The sequence below is a fragment of the Schistocerca piceifrons genome, chromosome 2 (genome assembly GCF_021461385.2).
Source record: "Schistocerca piceifrons isolate TAMUIC-IGC-003096 chromosome 2, iqSchPice1.1, whole genome shotgun sequence".
In the NCBI taxonomy this organism is placed as follows: Eukaryota; Metazoa; Arthropoda; class Insecta; order Orthoptera; family Acrididae; genus Schistocerca; species Schistocerca piceifrons.
The window spans coordinates 26934146-26952327 of NC_060139.1; the positions used below are offsets into that span (position 1 = coordinate 26934146).

At 39.5% G+C, this 18182-nt stretch overlaps 1 protein-coding gene across 7 annotated transcripts in view; it reads right to left on the bottom strand.

Annotated features, from left to right (window-relative positions):
- Positions 1–303: 303 nt before the first annotated feature.
- The window catches only part of LOC124775910 (ankyrin repeat and fibronectin type-III domain-containing protein 1), a 703384-nt gene continuing 685505 nt past the window's right edge, over positions 304–18182 (bottom strand). For 5 of the 7 annotated variants that reach the window (XM_047250748.1, XM_047250750.1, XM_047250747.1 and 2 more), the window contains exons 16-17: positions 8200–8531; positions 304–1042 (exon numbers count right to left, since the gene is read on the bottom strand). In XM_047250748.1, the coding sequence (XP_047106704.1) occupies positions 707–1042; positions 8200–8531 (668 nt within the window). In that variant the 3' untranslated portion in view covers positions 304–706. Of the gene's footprint in view, positions 1043–8199; positions 8546–18182 lie in introns of those variants that run through there. The other 2 variants (XM_047250753.1, XM_047250751.1) reach the window with 2 other exon arrangements.

Below are 18182 nucleotides of genomic sequence, written 5' to 3' on the forward strand. Positions count from 1 at the left end.
ACAAGGACACAAAATTAAAATGTTCCTATACACATTGTAATGTATGTTATAAGTGTAACAAAGTAAGCAACTTTTAGTGTTTAACTGGTAACAGAAGAAAATTCAGTTAAGAATATGGTGCTTGCTGTGAACTGATACTAGAATCTGCAGTCATACATGAAATTATAATTCAAATAGTAATTCACATGTCAACAATGTTAGTAATAATTACAGAACAGTGTATCCATGTAGAATGAAAATTTATCACTGTCCATTCCGACTGAAAGTGTTGAATGAAGGAAGCATTCACATTCTGCAAAAATATTTAAAAAATAAATAAATCGATTTTATTACTCATTTTTAAAAGTTTCTCCTCAAGAGACACACACAGTTTCTAGAGATCTGATGAGATATTACATTTATTCTTACATACATATGTGTGTGGTTGTGTGAACCAAATTCTCATAATAATCTGCACAATATATACAATTCTTAATGACGCACACTCCTGTAGGAAACTAACAGATGCTTTTGAGTGCAATTCATTTAAATTTATAAAATAATATATCTGTATTTATAATAATTTTTCAACATATACTATTTACAACAGAATAATTTTTTGCTATTAAACATTTATTTAAGTCATTTTCTCCACATTTGTAAGTATTTTCTTTCATTTTATATTTGGAAATATCACTGTCGCTCCTTTATAGTTCATGAATTACTACTAGAGATAAGCGGTGTGCCTTGAACTTTGCTCCAATGCTGCCAAGACATCGTGTTTTTGACGAACATATAGTCTGCCTTTTTTCCATGGATTCTGCAATTGAAGTGGTTTGAAATCATCTCTTAAACACCTTTCCCTGGCACCTATAACGGCAACAAGACAAAAATTCTTTAGCTTGTCATTAGGGTATATAGGCCCATCTTTCCCTTTTAATACCACGGCCATATTTAACTGCTTCACGACCAAATCTACCACTTCACGTGCTGTTGTCCTTGGTGTAATGTGTATTTTTAGACTTGTTCCACTAGCAAGACCGGTTTCATATGCCGCATAAACCTGTGAAAAAAGTTATTTAGTGAATAATTGTGGATGGTATGTTGTCTACATTCACCTTTCAGACATTTAATTTAACAATAAATGTTTTACATTGCATGTAATAACAACATATAAAATTTTTCAGTAAAGCTACAAATGTTTATGAATATAAACAAAAATAAGAAAATGCAACCCATCACCTGTAGCTGACTGACCCAAAGCGCATATATGCACACACATAACAGCACAGAAATGTTACTCAGCTTTCAGACTACACACACACACACACACACACAATTTAATGGACATTTAAACACATCAGTGTGTGTCCTCCACACATGAGTGGTTGGTTGCCTTTCCTCGTTTTTGTTTATTGTTTCTGTTCTAGAATTTCCACTAGTGCAGAATATATGAATGTAGTCTACAAAACAGCTATTTAGTAAAGCTCACATGCTGCTGTTCATTAACAACAGAGCTACACAAGAAAACATCAGGTTTGACAAGGAACAAGACAATGGAAAAATTGACATTAACAGTATATACAAATCAAGTACTCAAATAAATAACAGTAATAACATTAACATCAAACATGCTCTTTCCACACATTTAATAAAGCTCCACTCAACTGAAAGAAATTTAGGTACCAGAAGTTATAAGGAAACATGAGCAAAGGCAATTATATCATAGCTCCACACCTCATTTGTTCTTCGAACACTCAGTCAGTAGTGGCATATGAAAAGAAAACGTATGAATAGTTGTGCTGTGTTCTTGTATGTGCAAAAGAAAGAAGAAGTTTACTGGAATTATAAAATAATACACTTGGCAAACAGTTACAATAGATATGGCATAATCATACCACTTAAGTGGAAGTTAAATACATATGGATAAAAACAAACAAAAAAACTCTTATTACTTACTAATTTTTGAGCTAGCTGGCCTGCATCTGTTCTGTGTTACAACCATTATAATGATTCCCCCGGATACTTGACTGTCTTTTCTTCTGCATTTGTGATAATGGTAAGTCCTCGTAGAATGTAAATAATTCAGGAGCAGAGATAACAACCCACTGAATAGTAGAGGCAATGAGTCATCGATAGACAGCATGTGTCCAAGAAAATGAAAAGGAAAACACTGGGAAAGATGTGAATGGACACCAAACAAAAGATAGAACAAGTAAAGGATGGACAGTGCAACATTTAGGATGAAAGGGAGTATAAGTGTGTATGTGTATTGTAGCCTGAAAGAGTTATCATCCCCATTCTTGTTTATGTACCTGTCACAGATTCAACACATCTACTATTTGGTTAGTTGTTAATTTTAAGAGCTTCTATTTTAGCCTGGATTTTACTTAATTCTAAGCCTTACTCATTTCTGTGAAATTATATTCTGTGTTCTTCTTCCCATACTTATTTTATTCTCATCACCTCTTCATGTTTTACACAAAGGCTCATTTTTCCTCTTTTCCCTGAGGAAAAAATACCTTGGCTGTAAAAGGGTGAAGTTCTGAAGTGTTGTGCATGGCTCTCGTGTCTTTTACACTGCTCATTTATAGTACTAGTCATTAACCTTTTGAGTGCAGTTTGCAGCCTTCACCTTTAGCTTTTACATATTGTAACTAATACACAGTATTTTATAATAGAGGGAAACATTCCACGTGGGAAAAATATATCTAAAAACAAAGATGATGTGACTTACCGAACGAAAGCGCTGGCAGGTCGATAGACACACAAACAAACACACACACAAAATTCAAGCTTTCGCAACAAACTGTTGCCTCATCAGGAAAGAGGGAAGGAGAGGGAAAGACGAAAGGATGTGGGTTTTAAGGGAGAGGGTAAGGAGTCATTCCAATCCCGGTCTTTAAATATGTCTGCTTGTGTCTGTATATGTGTGGATGGATATGTGTGTGTGTGCGAGTGTATACCTGTCCTTTTTTCCCCCTAAGGTAAGTCTTTCCGCTCCCGGGATTGGAATGACTCCTTACCCTCTCCCTTAAAACCCACATCCTTTCATCTTTCCCTCTCCTTCCCTCTTTCCTGATGAGGCAACAGTTTGTTGCGAAAGTTTGAATTTTGTGTGTGTGTTTGTGTTTGTTTGTGTGTCTATCGACCTGCCAGCGCTTTCGTTCGGTAAGTCACATCATCTTTGTTTTTAATAGAGGGAAACATTCCACGTAGGAAATATATATCTAAAAACAAAGATGATGTGACTTACCAAATGAAAGTGCTGGCAGGTCGACAGACACACAAACAAACACAAACATACACACAAAATTCAAGCTTTCGCAACAAACTGTTGCCTCATCAGGAAAGAGGGAAGGAGAGGGAAAGACGAAAGGATGTGGGTTTTAAGGGAGAGGGTAAGGAGTCATTCCAATCCCGGGAGCGGAAAGACTTACCTTAGGGGGAAAAACGGACGGGTATACACTCGCACACACACATATCCATCCACACATATACAGACACAAGCAGACATAAGCTGCATTTGCTAATATTTCAAGTAGAGAGATAATCTGAAATAAGCATTGCCATATTAAAAAAAAACTTCTATTGAATAAATGAATAACAAACTCACCACAATGCAAATTGAAATTATAATATAGAAAAGCTAACCTTACCACAACAGTAATTTACTGTTGGCAGTTATCATCCTGGTTCAGATGAAGAGAAGTGCTGTCATTTTCCTGTCAACCACACAATTAGAACACATTCACATTCTGTCTCTATCAGTCATGCAGCTACTTAAATGACAACGTCACAGTTCATCAAAGTTTCACAGAAATTTTCAGCATTTTTGGGATTCAATTTTTGATCTCTTTTACATGATTTCATTTTAAAATTCAGCTATGAAGGCAAAGAGCAAGAAATGTATGGCCATCTCTTAAACTGCTCTAAGGCCCTGTTGCTGACAGGAGAAACATATAATTGCAGTAGGCTTGCTCAAAAATGAATTTTCCTTTTAATTTAGTCTGAAAAAAAATTTATATTGATAATGGCAGTAAAAGTCTAAGTGTAAGATCAAAATGAAAATGTGGGAATACTGTAATTGGAATTCATGTGTTCTCAATGAGACAAAATTTGCAGCACCCTTTTTCCTCATGACTGACTGTGAAAATGTGTAAGGGATACAATAATGAAATTTGCAACACTCCTAAAAATATTCAGCAACTCAAAAGGAAGTAAGTTTACCTGGTACTGAAAGACAGAAGTAGAGTATATGGTGTGGGTCAATGCAGTTATTTTGGCGTTCAAGTAGCAGAACGTGCGAAAGTAACAGAAAGCAATCAATTCTGTACAGACAAGGAATATAAAATTTTAACAACAAAATGTGTGTTTATATAAAGGAGACACATGAAGACTTTCAGGTGGAGTGTGCTGTTATAGGGCTGTAAAAACTCGACAATGTTGATAAAAATGAGAAAGCACACAAGTGCAATGCAGATGTGGTTGTAGAGAAGACTGGTGGATTCCAGTTGGACAGTAAGGAATACACTTTTGGGGCCACTGGTGTGGCCTTAATTGTATCAAGAACAATGTCAGAATTAAACAACGGAAAGTCTAAGTTGGAATGTCCACAATGTAATGAAAAAAAATAGATTGCTACTCACTGAAAAGATGACATGGTGAGTTGCAGACAGGCACAATGAAAAGACTGCTACATATAACATTTCGGACAAAGCATTTTTCAAAAAAAGAGAAACACACGCACATTCACCAAACAAGCATACCTCATACATGCAACTGCTACCTCCAGCCAGACTGCAACAGAAATGCATTGCATGGGAGCAACAATCCAGAGTGAGGCAGAGAAGGAGAAGTATGGGTGGGGGATAAGGAATTGGCACTGCCTAGTATAGCATGCAGGGCTAGAGGTGGTGGACAGGCATAGCATTGGGAGGCTGTGGGTGAGATAGAGGAGGTGTAAAAAACAGGGAGCAGAAAGTAAAACAGCAGGAGAGGGAAAAGACCAGTGGATGAGTGCTTGGAGAGAGCAGCACACAAAGTGGGCAGTGGGGGCAGAAACAGTTGGGTGGAGGGTGTGAGGACAATAGATCACCATAGGTTGAGACCGTGATAACTTCAGGAGTGGAGAATGTGTTGGAAGGATATCTCCCATCTGCGCAGTTCAGAAAAAGCTGGTGGTGGAGGGGAGAATTCAGATGGCCTGGATTGTGAATCAGGCACTGAAACTGACTATGTTATGTGCAGCTGCATGATGTGACACAGGGTGGTCAACTTTGCACTTGAACAGATCTGTCAGTGGCCACTCACCCTTCTGGACTGCTGATTGATAGTCTTACCAATATAAAAAGCTGAACAATGGCTGCAGCAAAGCTGCTCTCTGCTGTTGCAAGCACTATTTTTCCTCTTCTCTGCTCCTCTCCTTTCCGCCAGCCATTTTGCTTCCCTCCTCTCACTTGTCAGCCCTGTCCTGTCATCTCTAGTCCCTGTGTGCTCTGTCAGGCACCACCAATTCCTCTTCCCCCTTCTGTATCCTGCTATCCTTACCCCTTCTCCACCCTGCTCCAGACTGTTGCTCCTGTTCAACTTGTTTCTGTTGCAGGCTGGCTGGAAGGAATGGAGGTAGGAGTCATGTGAGTGCGAAGTGTGGTTGCTCGGGTGGATGTGTGTGCACTTATATTGTTTGAAGAAGGTTTTGGCCAAAAGCTTGTATGTAACAGTCTTTTTATTGTGGCTGTATGCAACTTCATGTGTCACCTTTATGGTGAGCACAATTTATGAATGACTACACATTAAAAAAAGAGATATGAATGCTAACTGAAAGTAAGTGGCCCCATCAGTAATTGAGTTTGCTGTAATTGCTTGTTGTCAATTTATACCAGGAAGTAAATTGATTCTAAATTATTACAGAGTACTCTTATTATGAACATCTTGAACTGATTAGTTTGTTGTTATTAGGTACACGTGAAACTTCCTTTTGTCTCTCAGATCAGAATGTAATCATTGACAGATAAGTTAATAATGAGCCTTAAAAGTAATAACTCAAGTGAAGTTTAGACTCAAAGACTGTTCAAAAAAGATGTTAAATATGAATAGTTATTGTGGTGTCACCGCCAGACACCACACTTGCTAGGTGGTAGCTTAAATCGGCCACGTTCCCATTTAGTACATGTCGGACCCGCGTGTCGCCACTGTGTGATCGCAGACCGAGCGCCACCACAAGGCAGGTCTCGAGATACAGAATAGCACTCGCCCCAGTTGTACGACGACTTTGCTAGCGACTACTCCGACGAAGCCTTTCTCTCATTTGCCGAGAGAAAGTTAGAATAGCCTTCAGCTAAGTCCATGGCTACGACCTAGCAAGGCGCCATTAGCCTTACATAGTTGGATAGTTATCGTAGGAAATGTCTCAACAAGAAGAACGATGTATACAACAAGGATAAATAAAAGTTAAGTATTCGAGGAGCTGCATACTTTTCTTATTAGCTTTCACTACATATCCTGTTCCAGAAGTCACGCCCGTCTGCGTTAGATAGCATGCATTTAGGCCGCCTCTATCTACAAGAGATTGGCACATTTACCAACACAACAGTTATATTTCTAAACTGTTGTTTAAATACTGAATACATTCACACAGTGACACTGAATTGTCCTGAATCTCTTAACTTTTTAAACATCATATGTTGGAAGCACAACAATTCTATCTACGGCAGTAATGTAAAGCCACAACAGATTTGTTTAGCTTAAACCAAACACATTTTGTGATTACTGTTTTCTTTTTTCTTGCTTAAAAATATGAATATGTAGTGTAAAACAGTCTGATCCCTTTATCTCACATTTTACATACGGAATTATCAAAATTAAAACCCAAGCACTGATGATATAACATACTTTAAATCAAGCATATAGATTGGACCTGCTTATTTTAGCTTAACGTGCGGTGCACTAGCATGTGATAGCAGAAGATGAACCAGACCTAAACTGAATCTGCAAGGAGGATTAACTATCCTTGGTCTGGTATCCTTAGCAGCCTGAGAAGCTTTGGAGCTAGTTTTCCATACTTGTTTAGACAAATGCTGGGCTCATCTCCAACTCTTATGTTTGAAAATATGACAGATAAACAGTTAAAATACAATAACATACAGAACAAAGTTCACACAATTCACAGACAGGCTGTGTATATGGCTATCCTCTCATAAGTTAACCAATGATTGTGGCAACATGTAAAGCATCAAACCACAATTAAATAATGTAAAGTTGTTAAATCACGAAAACAGAGGATAAAAGCTAGGAAAGAAAGAGAGAGACATATTCGAATAATTTATGAAAATAAATAGAAGTGATAAATGATAATGTTACAGTCTGGCTGGAATACAATCAGTGGAGTGAGTGAAGACATTCACTCATCGCATAGTGAAAATATTGAGAAGCTGATAGGCAATGAATTGTTAAGCAGGAGTAACATAAGAATTGATCAAGATATTTACCCAGTTGTGTGAGAGGCAGAGTACCAGCAGTCAGTCTCTCTCTCTCTCTCTCTCTCTCTCTCTCTCTCTCTCTCTCTCTCTCTGTGTGTGTGTGTGTGTGTGTGTGTGTGTGTGTGTGTGTGTGTGTGTGTGTGTGTGTCTGCATAAAAAGTAGTAGAAATTGATAAATTCGCAGACTATGGCACCCTACCAACACAGTTAAAATGGAAGGTAGGCTCTTGATCATCCTTACTTGAAGTACTGATTTTTGGGCTCTGTTTTGTGACATCTTTATTTCTGAATGACCCAAATTCTGGGATATGAATAAATTTCTGTGTTGTAGCAACAACAAACACATAATATATGTCATTACAGTGTTATACTTTATATAATAAAAGTAAACAATCTGCATTCAATACAATTATTTGCCATTAACAATACAGTTTATGGGATACAATATCAGTTCAAAATATAGGCTACACACATTTATGGCTGACATTGTTTTATGTGATGTAGTGTAATGTGGTGACATCCGTTTTTGTAAAGGATTAATCTAGGTTCACAGATATCAGTGCTGTTTTACCTTGTCACTTGAACTCTTCTGTATGCCTGTGCTGATATGAATAGATTAATGTAAAGGCTTTGAAATTACATTCTTTTAATGTATATGTTATTTATGATACTTTTTATTAAATGTAATGAAAATCTATATTCATCCATTGCATATCATGCAAGAGCAGGAAATACAAACCTGTATAATACCAGGAGCAGGAGTGGGCACAACTGCAGTGGAAGCAGCAGCTGATTCGTCCTCATCATCTTCGCCTTCACAGTGATCAGCAATAGTGGAAGGTGGTTTGGCTGGTGAGGAAGAAGATTCATCCCCAGATGACACAGAATGCATGCTGAGAAGGCTCCCACCATAAGCACCAGGTCGAACAGACAGAAGAGGGCTCGTTGAAGCAGATACTGATGCAGTGATAGTTGATGAGCGAGATCGGGTGTGTGTCTTCATGTGTGATGGCTGTGCATGCTGCAGGAGTGTGTCCTCACTGCGGGACGGAGGTAGCCGGTTTCCTACACCTGTATATGACAAACTGCTAAATGAAGTGACTGCTCTGTTACTCCAAATTTTTCAGTTATTATGCAAAATGATTATTAATTAGTAGCACGATTTGTCTGCACTATGATTGTTAGTAAGTTATGGGGTTCCTCTTGTATGTTCACAACAAATACATACAGATATAAGAAGCAATGATGAATATCGGGTCCCTAACCCAATCCTTACTGAGATGAAACTAAAGATTTAAAATCATAGTTATTTGCACACTCACTGGCATTTACATTATAAATTTTCATTATCAGTCTCAACAGTATCCAGGATTTGGACTTGAATTCTCATCTCTACTTTCCATTGATGATGCATGGTAACTATGTTGTCCAAGTATCTGTCAAGGATCCATAGTAAATTCAAGGTTGCAGCTACCTCTCTTGTACTCATCAGTTCTTCCAAAAAGATTGCATCAAATAACCATCAAGACCGAAATGCTTTTTTTCTTTTTATATTTCATATACTTTGAATTGTAGTTATTAATAATGTTGTTTTCATTGTTTTTTGTTTTGCAGAATTTGAATGATCATGGGTGCCAAGAACGCAGAAGGAAGATATATGCAAATCAGTCACTGATTACTGCACAGTAAAACTGTTAGTTTCTGTATCTACAAGTATTCTTTCTTTCACCACCTCAAGTGTAAATGTCATTAAATAGAAGGAGATATGAATAATCTCTCATCAGTGGAGAAACAACTGACAATTTCCAAAAACGATTCAAGTAATATGTTTTAATTCAACAGTTTTCTTCAGAAATGCAGGTGTCAGCCGTTGACAAAATATATATGATGTGAGCTCATGCCCTGAAAGCTGACAAGATTCATTTTTAGATGCACATATTGCATGTCTGTTGGAGAGGAACAGCCCCTGTTGGAGGGAAGGGCATGGGAGCTGGGTAGGGGGAGGGTGGATGGAGAACACACTTCCCATAACTTACTCATTGTTTCCCCATAAAGAAGAACCATAGTTGAACATTACTTTCCAACAAGATTGAGCATACCCCAATAGAACCAGGCATTGTAGGAATATTACGAATGAAACATTCTGTAATAGACAATTCATAGATGTAAGACTTACTGACCATTTAAAACGTGATATTGCCAGGATGTTTGTTCGTACATGGCCAGAAATTGAATAACATCTGTAATTTTTTTAGATTATGAAAGAAGGCTAGCTTTGACGTGGTTTGACTTCATAAATTAGGCATTTTAGAACTGTTTTCCAACAACTAGTTGTCTGTTATCCACAACTTCCACATCCTAATGGTTTGTAAAGCCAAAAGGGGATAACGGGGAACACTGTATCCCATGACTATGGTATCAATGAGTCACAACTGGAATCAGGTAACTCATACAAATACCTGGGTGTAACACTTTGTAAATTTATGAAATGGAATAATTACATATGATCAAACAATGGAAAATCCAGGATGGAATGTAACAATACCAGAGAAGGAAAGTTGCTGCTCACCATATAGCAGAGATGCTGAGTCGCGATAGGCACAACAAAAAGATTCACACAATTACAGCTTTCCGCCATTAAGGCCTTTGTCAGCAGTAGACACACACGCACACACACACACACACACACACACACACACACTCATGCAAACGCAATGTGCACACATGTCTGCAGTCTCAGAGAGCTGAAATCACACTGCGAGCAGCAGCACCAGAGCATGATAGGAGTGGCGACTGGATGGGGGTAAAGAGGAGGCTGGGGTGGGGAGGGGGAGGGATAGTATGGCGGGAATGGCGGACAGTGAAGTGTTGCAGTTTAGAGGGAGGGCAGGAGAGAAGGTGCGGAGGGGGGAGGGGGTAAGTAGCGGAAAGGAGAGAAATAAAAATAAATTAAAAGACTGGGTGTGATAGTGAAATGACAGCTGTGTAGTGCTGGAATGGGAACAGGGAGGGGGCTGGATGGGTGAGGACAGTGACTAATGAAAGTTCAGGCCTTACGGGAACGTAGGATGTACTGCAGGGAAAGTTCCCATCCGCTCAATTCAGAAAAGCAGGTGTTGGTGGGAATTATCCATATGGCACAAGCTGTGAAGCAGTCATTGAGATGAGGGATATCATGTTTGGCAGCGTGTTCAGCAACAGGGTCGTCCACTTGTTTTTTGGCCACAGTCTTTTAATTTATTTTTATTTTTCTCCTTTCCGCTACTTACCCCCTTCCCCCCTCCGCACCTTCTCTCCTGTCCTCATCTAAACTTCAATACTTCACTGTCTGCCACTCCCACCATACTATCCCTTTCCCTCACCACCCCAGCCTCCTCCTTACCCCCATCCAGTCGCCACTCCCATCATGCACTGATGCTGCTGCTCGCAGTGAGGTTTCAGCTCTCTGAGACTGCAGACGTGTGTGCACGTTGCATTTGCATGTGTGTGTGTGTGTGTGTGTGTGTGTGTGTGTGTGTGTGTGTGTGTGTGTGTCTACTGCTGACAAAGGCCTTAATGGCTGAAAGCTATAATTGTGTCAATCTTTTTGTTGTGCCTATCGCGACTCAGCATCTCCAATAATAACATATGTTTAGTCATAGTTCAAAGCAGGTGGCAGACTTGGGTTTATTGATAGTGTGCTAAGGGAAATGCAACCAGTCTAAAAAGGATATCGCTTACCAGCGACTCACGCGACCCGTCCTGAAATATTGCCTAAGTTCGTGGGACCCGTACCAAATAGGATTAACAAGATATATTGAAAGTATACAGAGAAGGGCAGCACAAATGGTCACACATTTGTTTGACTCACAGGAGAGAGTTGAAAGAACTGAACTGGCGAACTCTTGATGATATATGCAAATTGTCTGGAGAGCATCTCCTAACGAAGTTTCAGAAACTCTAGGAATTTAGTACAACCCCCTACATATCACTCCCATAGGGATCATGAGGACAGGATTAGATTAATTACAGCACATGCAGAGGCATTTAAACAATCATTCTTCCCATGCTCCATATGCAAGTGGAACAGGAAAAAGCACTAATAACTGGTACAGTGGGACGTACCCTCTGCCATGCACTTCACATTGGTTTTCAGAGCATAGATGTAGATGAGGATGTAGATGTAGATTCTTCTTGATTTCTTAACTGCCTATTTTGATAACAGCTATGTAAACAAATGTGTTTACGTGTCCTTAATTTCCTGCACATACTATGCAATATGGTTCAATGTGCAGAGAATGTTTTCAAAAATGCAATTTGAAGTGAAGAAACAATGCTACATTTCTGTGCAAAAAGTGAAGAAAACTTGCACAATAAACATATAACAGCAAAAGAACTGAATAAGGAATCAAGTCACGTGAGCAGTGCTAGCTATCTTGAATGATCAGTTGCAAAAAGCGACCAAACCTTTATAGTTGTAGAGATCTTAGGTGAACATGCATAGCATACTGTACTTAAAGTCTTAGGTTATGAAGTAATGTCTAGGAAGATGGTACCTTACTCACCCCAGATGCACTGTACTCAGATTCATAGGAGTTATAACTCAACCACAATATTATTGCACTTGGCTGTTATTGGATACTTGGGGTGGTGCTGCAGTAAACAAGTACACTGACAACTAAGGAAAATGCATCACTTGGTCAATGCTTTCTGGTCACTTATGCATGTACTATCAATCCTGATTACTTGCTGACTGATGATAATCCGACTGAATCACCCTCACTCTCAGGTGCAATAATATTGTGTTTGACTGGTACTAATCAACCTGAAGATATATTCAATTACTTTCCTCAAAAAAATACTTAAAAATTGAATGTTGGTGATATTGTAATAGATTAACACACAGTAAACATAAATAAAAAGTTAAAACTAGATTTTTTAAATATTTAATTATTTGTTTGTGAACTTAGTATTTCATTTGCAGCAGTGACATTTGTTACAGCTTTTTTTTTAAAAAAAAAAAAAAAAGAAAAAAAAAAGAAAAAAAGGGTGAGGCTTTCTATATATCCTTTATAAGAAAACTGTGTCATAAAATTCTCACTGTAAATCAGGAAATAAACAGAAAGTGCATTAAATTGTATAAATTATTACTTTTGATTAAGTATATTACTGGCAGACAACATAAAACATAAATAACGAAATTACATAACATAACTGGTATATAAACACTGTTCAGCCTTTTACATCGGCATGACTACCACCCAGTTATCACTCAGGATTTATAGGCATTGGCAGAGGCTGTATACAGGCAACACACAACATCCTGTTGCAGAGCATGCTGTACAACAAGACAGTCATGACCCCGGTACCTGTTTCACCACAAGTGCCATTTGTACCTGTTTCACCACAAGTGCCATTTGGATTCTTCCTCCAGACAGCAATTGCTCAGAACTCCACAGGTGGGAACTAGCCCTACAACATGTCCTTGGTTCTCACCACCCACATGGCCCTAATTTACGTTTTCCATCTTGGCATTTCTCCACAGTAACTACTCCTTTTTCCACTTCATTTTGGTTTTCTACATCTTTCATTTTCTGACCTTTCTATTTTTCACCATCTATCCCCCCCCCCCGCCCCCGTTACATGCAATACATTTAGCTTTTCACTCTCAGTAACTTGTGCACGATGTTTTAGTAGTAATCGTTGTCTTGCATATTACCCTGTCTTCCATCTTTAAGCTCTCGGGTTTTCAAATCTAGTCCGGTGCAGTCCCCAACAATCAGTGTTTCCTTCTCATCCCATCTGGTAAGTCCCCCCTGCCCCTAGATCCTGGGGGACTTTTCTGAACTGTACCCCTTTCCCTACACCTCTCCTGTCCATTTCCTTCACCCCTCTTCCTTCCCCTTCAACTCTTCTGCCAGATGGGGCCACTGACTCCAAAACTAGTAAAAGCTAAATTCTTTTGTGTATGTGTTCCCCTGCTGCCACTTGGTAAGTAGATTTTTTTATCTACCCATTTAAATTACATTGTCAATAATTGATTTTTATGATCATCTTTTTACTCAGAAGTGTACTAAGTAAGCAATCTTAACCATCTGTGAGTAATTCTGTGTGACAGTCCCTTTCTTAATTTCTGGCACACAGTGTGTGGATGTAGAGGAGTGAGGTTAAATGTATTTTCATAGTGAGCCAGTATCTGGTTGCAAGATGATGCAAAACGACTAAAAACATTCACTCAAATTTTCATCTCCACTTGTAGACTGACCTAAAGTGTATTGTTTAAATGGGCTGATGTCATACTTTCATCTCTGTCTCTGTCTGTCTGTCTGTCTCTCTCTCTCTCTCTCTCTCTCTCTCTGCACTTCATCTAACTGAGGTGAAATTACATTAGGTGTTACACAGGGTTCAATCTTGGGTCCCCTTCTGTTCTTGATATATGTGAACAACATCCCTTCTTATCTGAAACAGGAACCTGAACTGACACTTTTTTGCTAATGATACAGGCATCATTATTAAGCTGGTAAAAGAAACTCCAATTGAAAATAATACAAAAAAAGGTCTTTGGAAAAGTCATTAATTGGTTTTCTGCAAATGGACTTGCTCTAAACTTTGAAAAAACACAGTACATCCAATTTTCTGCTGCAAAAAGTACACTTTCTTCAATAAATATAACACATCAACAGAAGTCAGTAGACAGAGTAGAGCATACTAAGTTTTTGGATGTACATATAGATAGGAATCTTAATTGGAAAATTCATATTTTGGATCTTCTAAAGAGACTAGGTTCAGCAACTTTTACAATCAGAATAATTGCCAATTTTGAGGATATATAAATTAGTAAGCTAACACTTTGCATACTTTCACTCTCTGATGTCATACAGAATAATATTTTGGGGTAACTCAACATTTAGACAAGTATTCACTGCTCAAAAGAAAGTGGTTAGAATAATGTGTGGGGTTCATAGTCGCACATATTGTAGGCATCTTTTTAAAAGATTGGGAATTCTTACAATAGCCTCACAGTACATGTACTCACTAATGAAATTTGTTCTCAACAACATGGACCAGTTTAAAAACAACAGTCACATTCATCATTATAATACCAGAAAAAAGAAACTTACACTATCCTTTACTCAACCTATCTTTGGTACAGAAAGGGGTAAAATATGCTGCTATAAAAATTTTTGACAATTTACCAGATGAAATAAAATTTCTCACAGACAGCAGTAATAGCTCCAGAAATAAATCTTGAATAGGAATAAATAAATCCATAAATATAGTATAAACATTTTGTGCCATTTAGGGGAATAAGGCAATTAATAGAAATATTAATCTTTAACTCTGTATTGTAAAATATATATATATATATATATATATATATATATATATATATATATTTGGGCAGAGATGTTTACATATGTCTGCTTGTGTCTGTATATGTGCGGATGGATATGTGTGTGTGTGCGCTAGTGTATACCTGTCCCTTTTTTCCCTAAACTAAGTCTTTCCGCTCCCGGGATTGGAATGACTTCTTATCCTCTCCCTTAAAACCCACTTCCTTTTATCTTTCCCTCTCCTTCCCTCTTTCCTGATGAAGCAACTGTGGGTTGCGAAAGCTTGAAATTTGTGTGTGAAGTTTGGAACAGATTTGTGAATGACATCTTCATGATCTGGACTCACAGTGAAGAAGAACTCCAGAATTTCCTCTCTAACTTCAACTCCTTTGGTTCCATCAGATTCATCTGGTCCTACTCCAAATCCCATGCCACTTTCCTCGACGTTAACCTCCATATGTCCAATGACCAGCTTCACACATCCGTCCACATCAAACCCACCAACAAGCAACAGTACCTCCATTATGACAGCTGCCACCCATTCCATATCAAATGGTCCCTTCCCTACAGCTTAGGTCTTCGTGGCAAACGAATCTGCTCCAGTCCCAAATCCCTAAACCATTACACCAACAACCTGAAAACAGCTTTTGCATCCCACAACTACCCTCCCGACCTGGTACAGAAGCAAATAACCAGAGCCACTTCCTCATCCCATCAAACCCAGAACCTTCCACAGAAGAAACCCAAAAGTGCCCCACTTGTGACAGAATACTTTCCAGGACTGGATCAGACTCTGAATGTGGCTCTCCAGCAAGGATACGACTTCCTCAAATCCTGCCCTGAAATGAGATCCATCCTTCATGAAATCCTCACCACTCCACCAAGAGTGTCTTTCCGCCGCCCACCTAACCTTCGTAACCTCTTGGTTCATCCCTATGAAATCCCCAAACCACCTTCCCTACCCTCTGGCTCCTACCCTTGTAACTGTCCCCGGTGTAAAACCTGTCCCATGCACCCTCCCACCACCACCTATTCCAGTCCTGTAACCCAGGAGGTGTACACGATCAAAGGCAGAGCCATGTGTGAAAGCACCCATGTGATTTACCAACTGACCTGCCTACACTGTTAAGCCTTCTATGTGGGAATGACCAGCAACAAACTGTCCATTCGCATGAACGGACACAGGCAGACAGTGTTTGTTGGTAATGAGGATCACCCTGTGGCTAAACATGCCTTGGTGCACGGCCAGCACATCTTGGGACAGTGTTACACCATCTGGGTTATCTGGATACTTCCCACCGACACCAACCTATCAGAACTCTGGAGATGGGAACTTGCCCTTCAATATATCCTCTCTTCCCATTACCCACCAGGCCTCAACCTCCACTAATTTCAAGTTGCTGCCCTCGTACATCAGGTGTCACTCAACATCTTTGCCTCTGTACTTCCACCTCAACTGACATTTCTGCTCAAACTCTTTGCCTTTACATATGTCTGCTTGTGCCTGTATTTGTGCGGATGGATATGTGTGTGTGTGTGTGCAAGTGTATACCTGTCCCTTTCTCCCGCTAAGGTAAGTCTTTCTGCTCCCGGGACTGGAATGACTCCTTACCCTCTCCCTTAAAACCCACATCCTGTCGTCTTTCCCTCTCCTTCCCTCTTTGCTGATGGAGCAACCGTGGGTTGCGAAAGCTTGAATTTGTGTGTGTGTGTTACTCTTTCTTGGATGGAAAGCACAGATATGAAGGGGTTATGGTGTATTTAGTGCACAATACAGGAATTCTCCCTTGTGGTGTAACTGAACTTAGGTTAAGTAAATGCATAGTTTTTTTCAGTAACTGTAAAATTTTACCATGAGTGAGAAGTGTGGGGTCTTATCGTAGGTTTGTGAGTAGTGGCTTATGGTGTGGGATATGTTCAAAGTATTGAGATCCTCTCCTGGGAAGGCAGAATCTGTAGTAGAAATAAGTTGATAGAGGAGCAGGAGTGTAAGATCTGTACCCTTCAGGTACAGTTACAACGCACAAAGGAGGAACTAGATAGGTTGAGGAGGGTGAAGGGTGGTGGGGAATGGGAACTGACAATTGGAAAGAAGACAGCTAGGAGGAGCAGGTATTCATACAATTATACTTTGCTTGTGTGCAGTAGATTTGACCAACTGTCAGAGTTGAGCGGAGAGGAGCCTCATGTAGCTGTAGATGTAGGGAAGGGAACAAGCAGCAGTCCTCAGCAGTTAGGAGGCCTAGGTCAGTTGCAAAGTCTAACAGAAAGAAGAAGGTTCTGCTGCTAGGTAGTTCGCACAGTAGAGGTGTGGGCCAACAGTTGCAGGTGTTGGGGAGTGAGTACCAGGTCACCAGCATTATGAAGCCTAGTGCAGGGTTGGCTCAGACGACTGACAGCGTAGGGGAGTTATGTAGGAATTTTATGAAGGAGGATCAGGTAGTAACAGTGGGTGGAGCAGGGAACAGTCTTGATAGGGGTGGGGGAATATGATGTAGGTGATGATCTGGTGAAGACAGCTACTACAACTGGTGGCACTAATGTGCATTTCGTGCAACTGTTCAGCATCATGATTGGCCTCATCTTAATGCAGCTGTTAAGAGCATTAACGTGGGGCTGGAGAGGGCACTGACGGCAGAGGGCATGGGTCGCATTTCGGTGGTGCCAGTTGGGTCTGTCAGAAGATAGGGTTTCACTAGGCAAGGCTTGCACCTCAATAGATATGGGAAGGGGAGGCTGGCAAAGCTTATAGGTGACAGTGTAGTGGGTGGTTGTGGGATTACTCATGGAAAAATTTCTGTAGTAGTTGGTGTTAGAGTTGCACCTTTTTTAGATTGAAGTCAGCTGATAGGTATACCTGCTTAAAGGAAGGCCCTCTAACTAAGGGCTCACCTTCAGAGGATGTCATGTTTCCAAGTAGAGAAGGAATTAGCATATTTCTTCAAAATAGAGGAGGTATTAGAGATAAAATTAGTGAAGTGCTTATAGATGTTGACTCTGAAATTTTTGGTATATCGGAGCACCACTTAAATAATTTGACAATTCAGAGGCTTCCTTTACCAGGATACAGATTAGCTGGCTGTTTTTCAAGTAGTTTCTTGCAGGGTGGGGGAGTGGCTATGTACGTAAAAAAACAGTATTCCATTTTAGTCCATAGACGTATCGCGGCACTGCACTGAACAGGTATTTGAATGTTGTGCAGGGGCAGTTGAATTTAATGAAATTAAACTTACAATTGTTGTTGTTTATAGGTCCCCTAACTCTGCTCAAGCTAGAGAAGATTCTTGATTCACTTTGTAGGAAATACCAGAAACTAATTATATGTGGTGACTTCAATATAAATTTTGCATGTGATGGTGCAAGAAAAAGGATGTTGGTATATCACCTAAATTCATATGATCTGATGCAA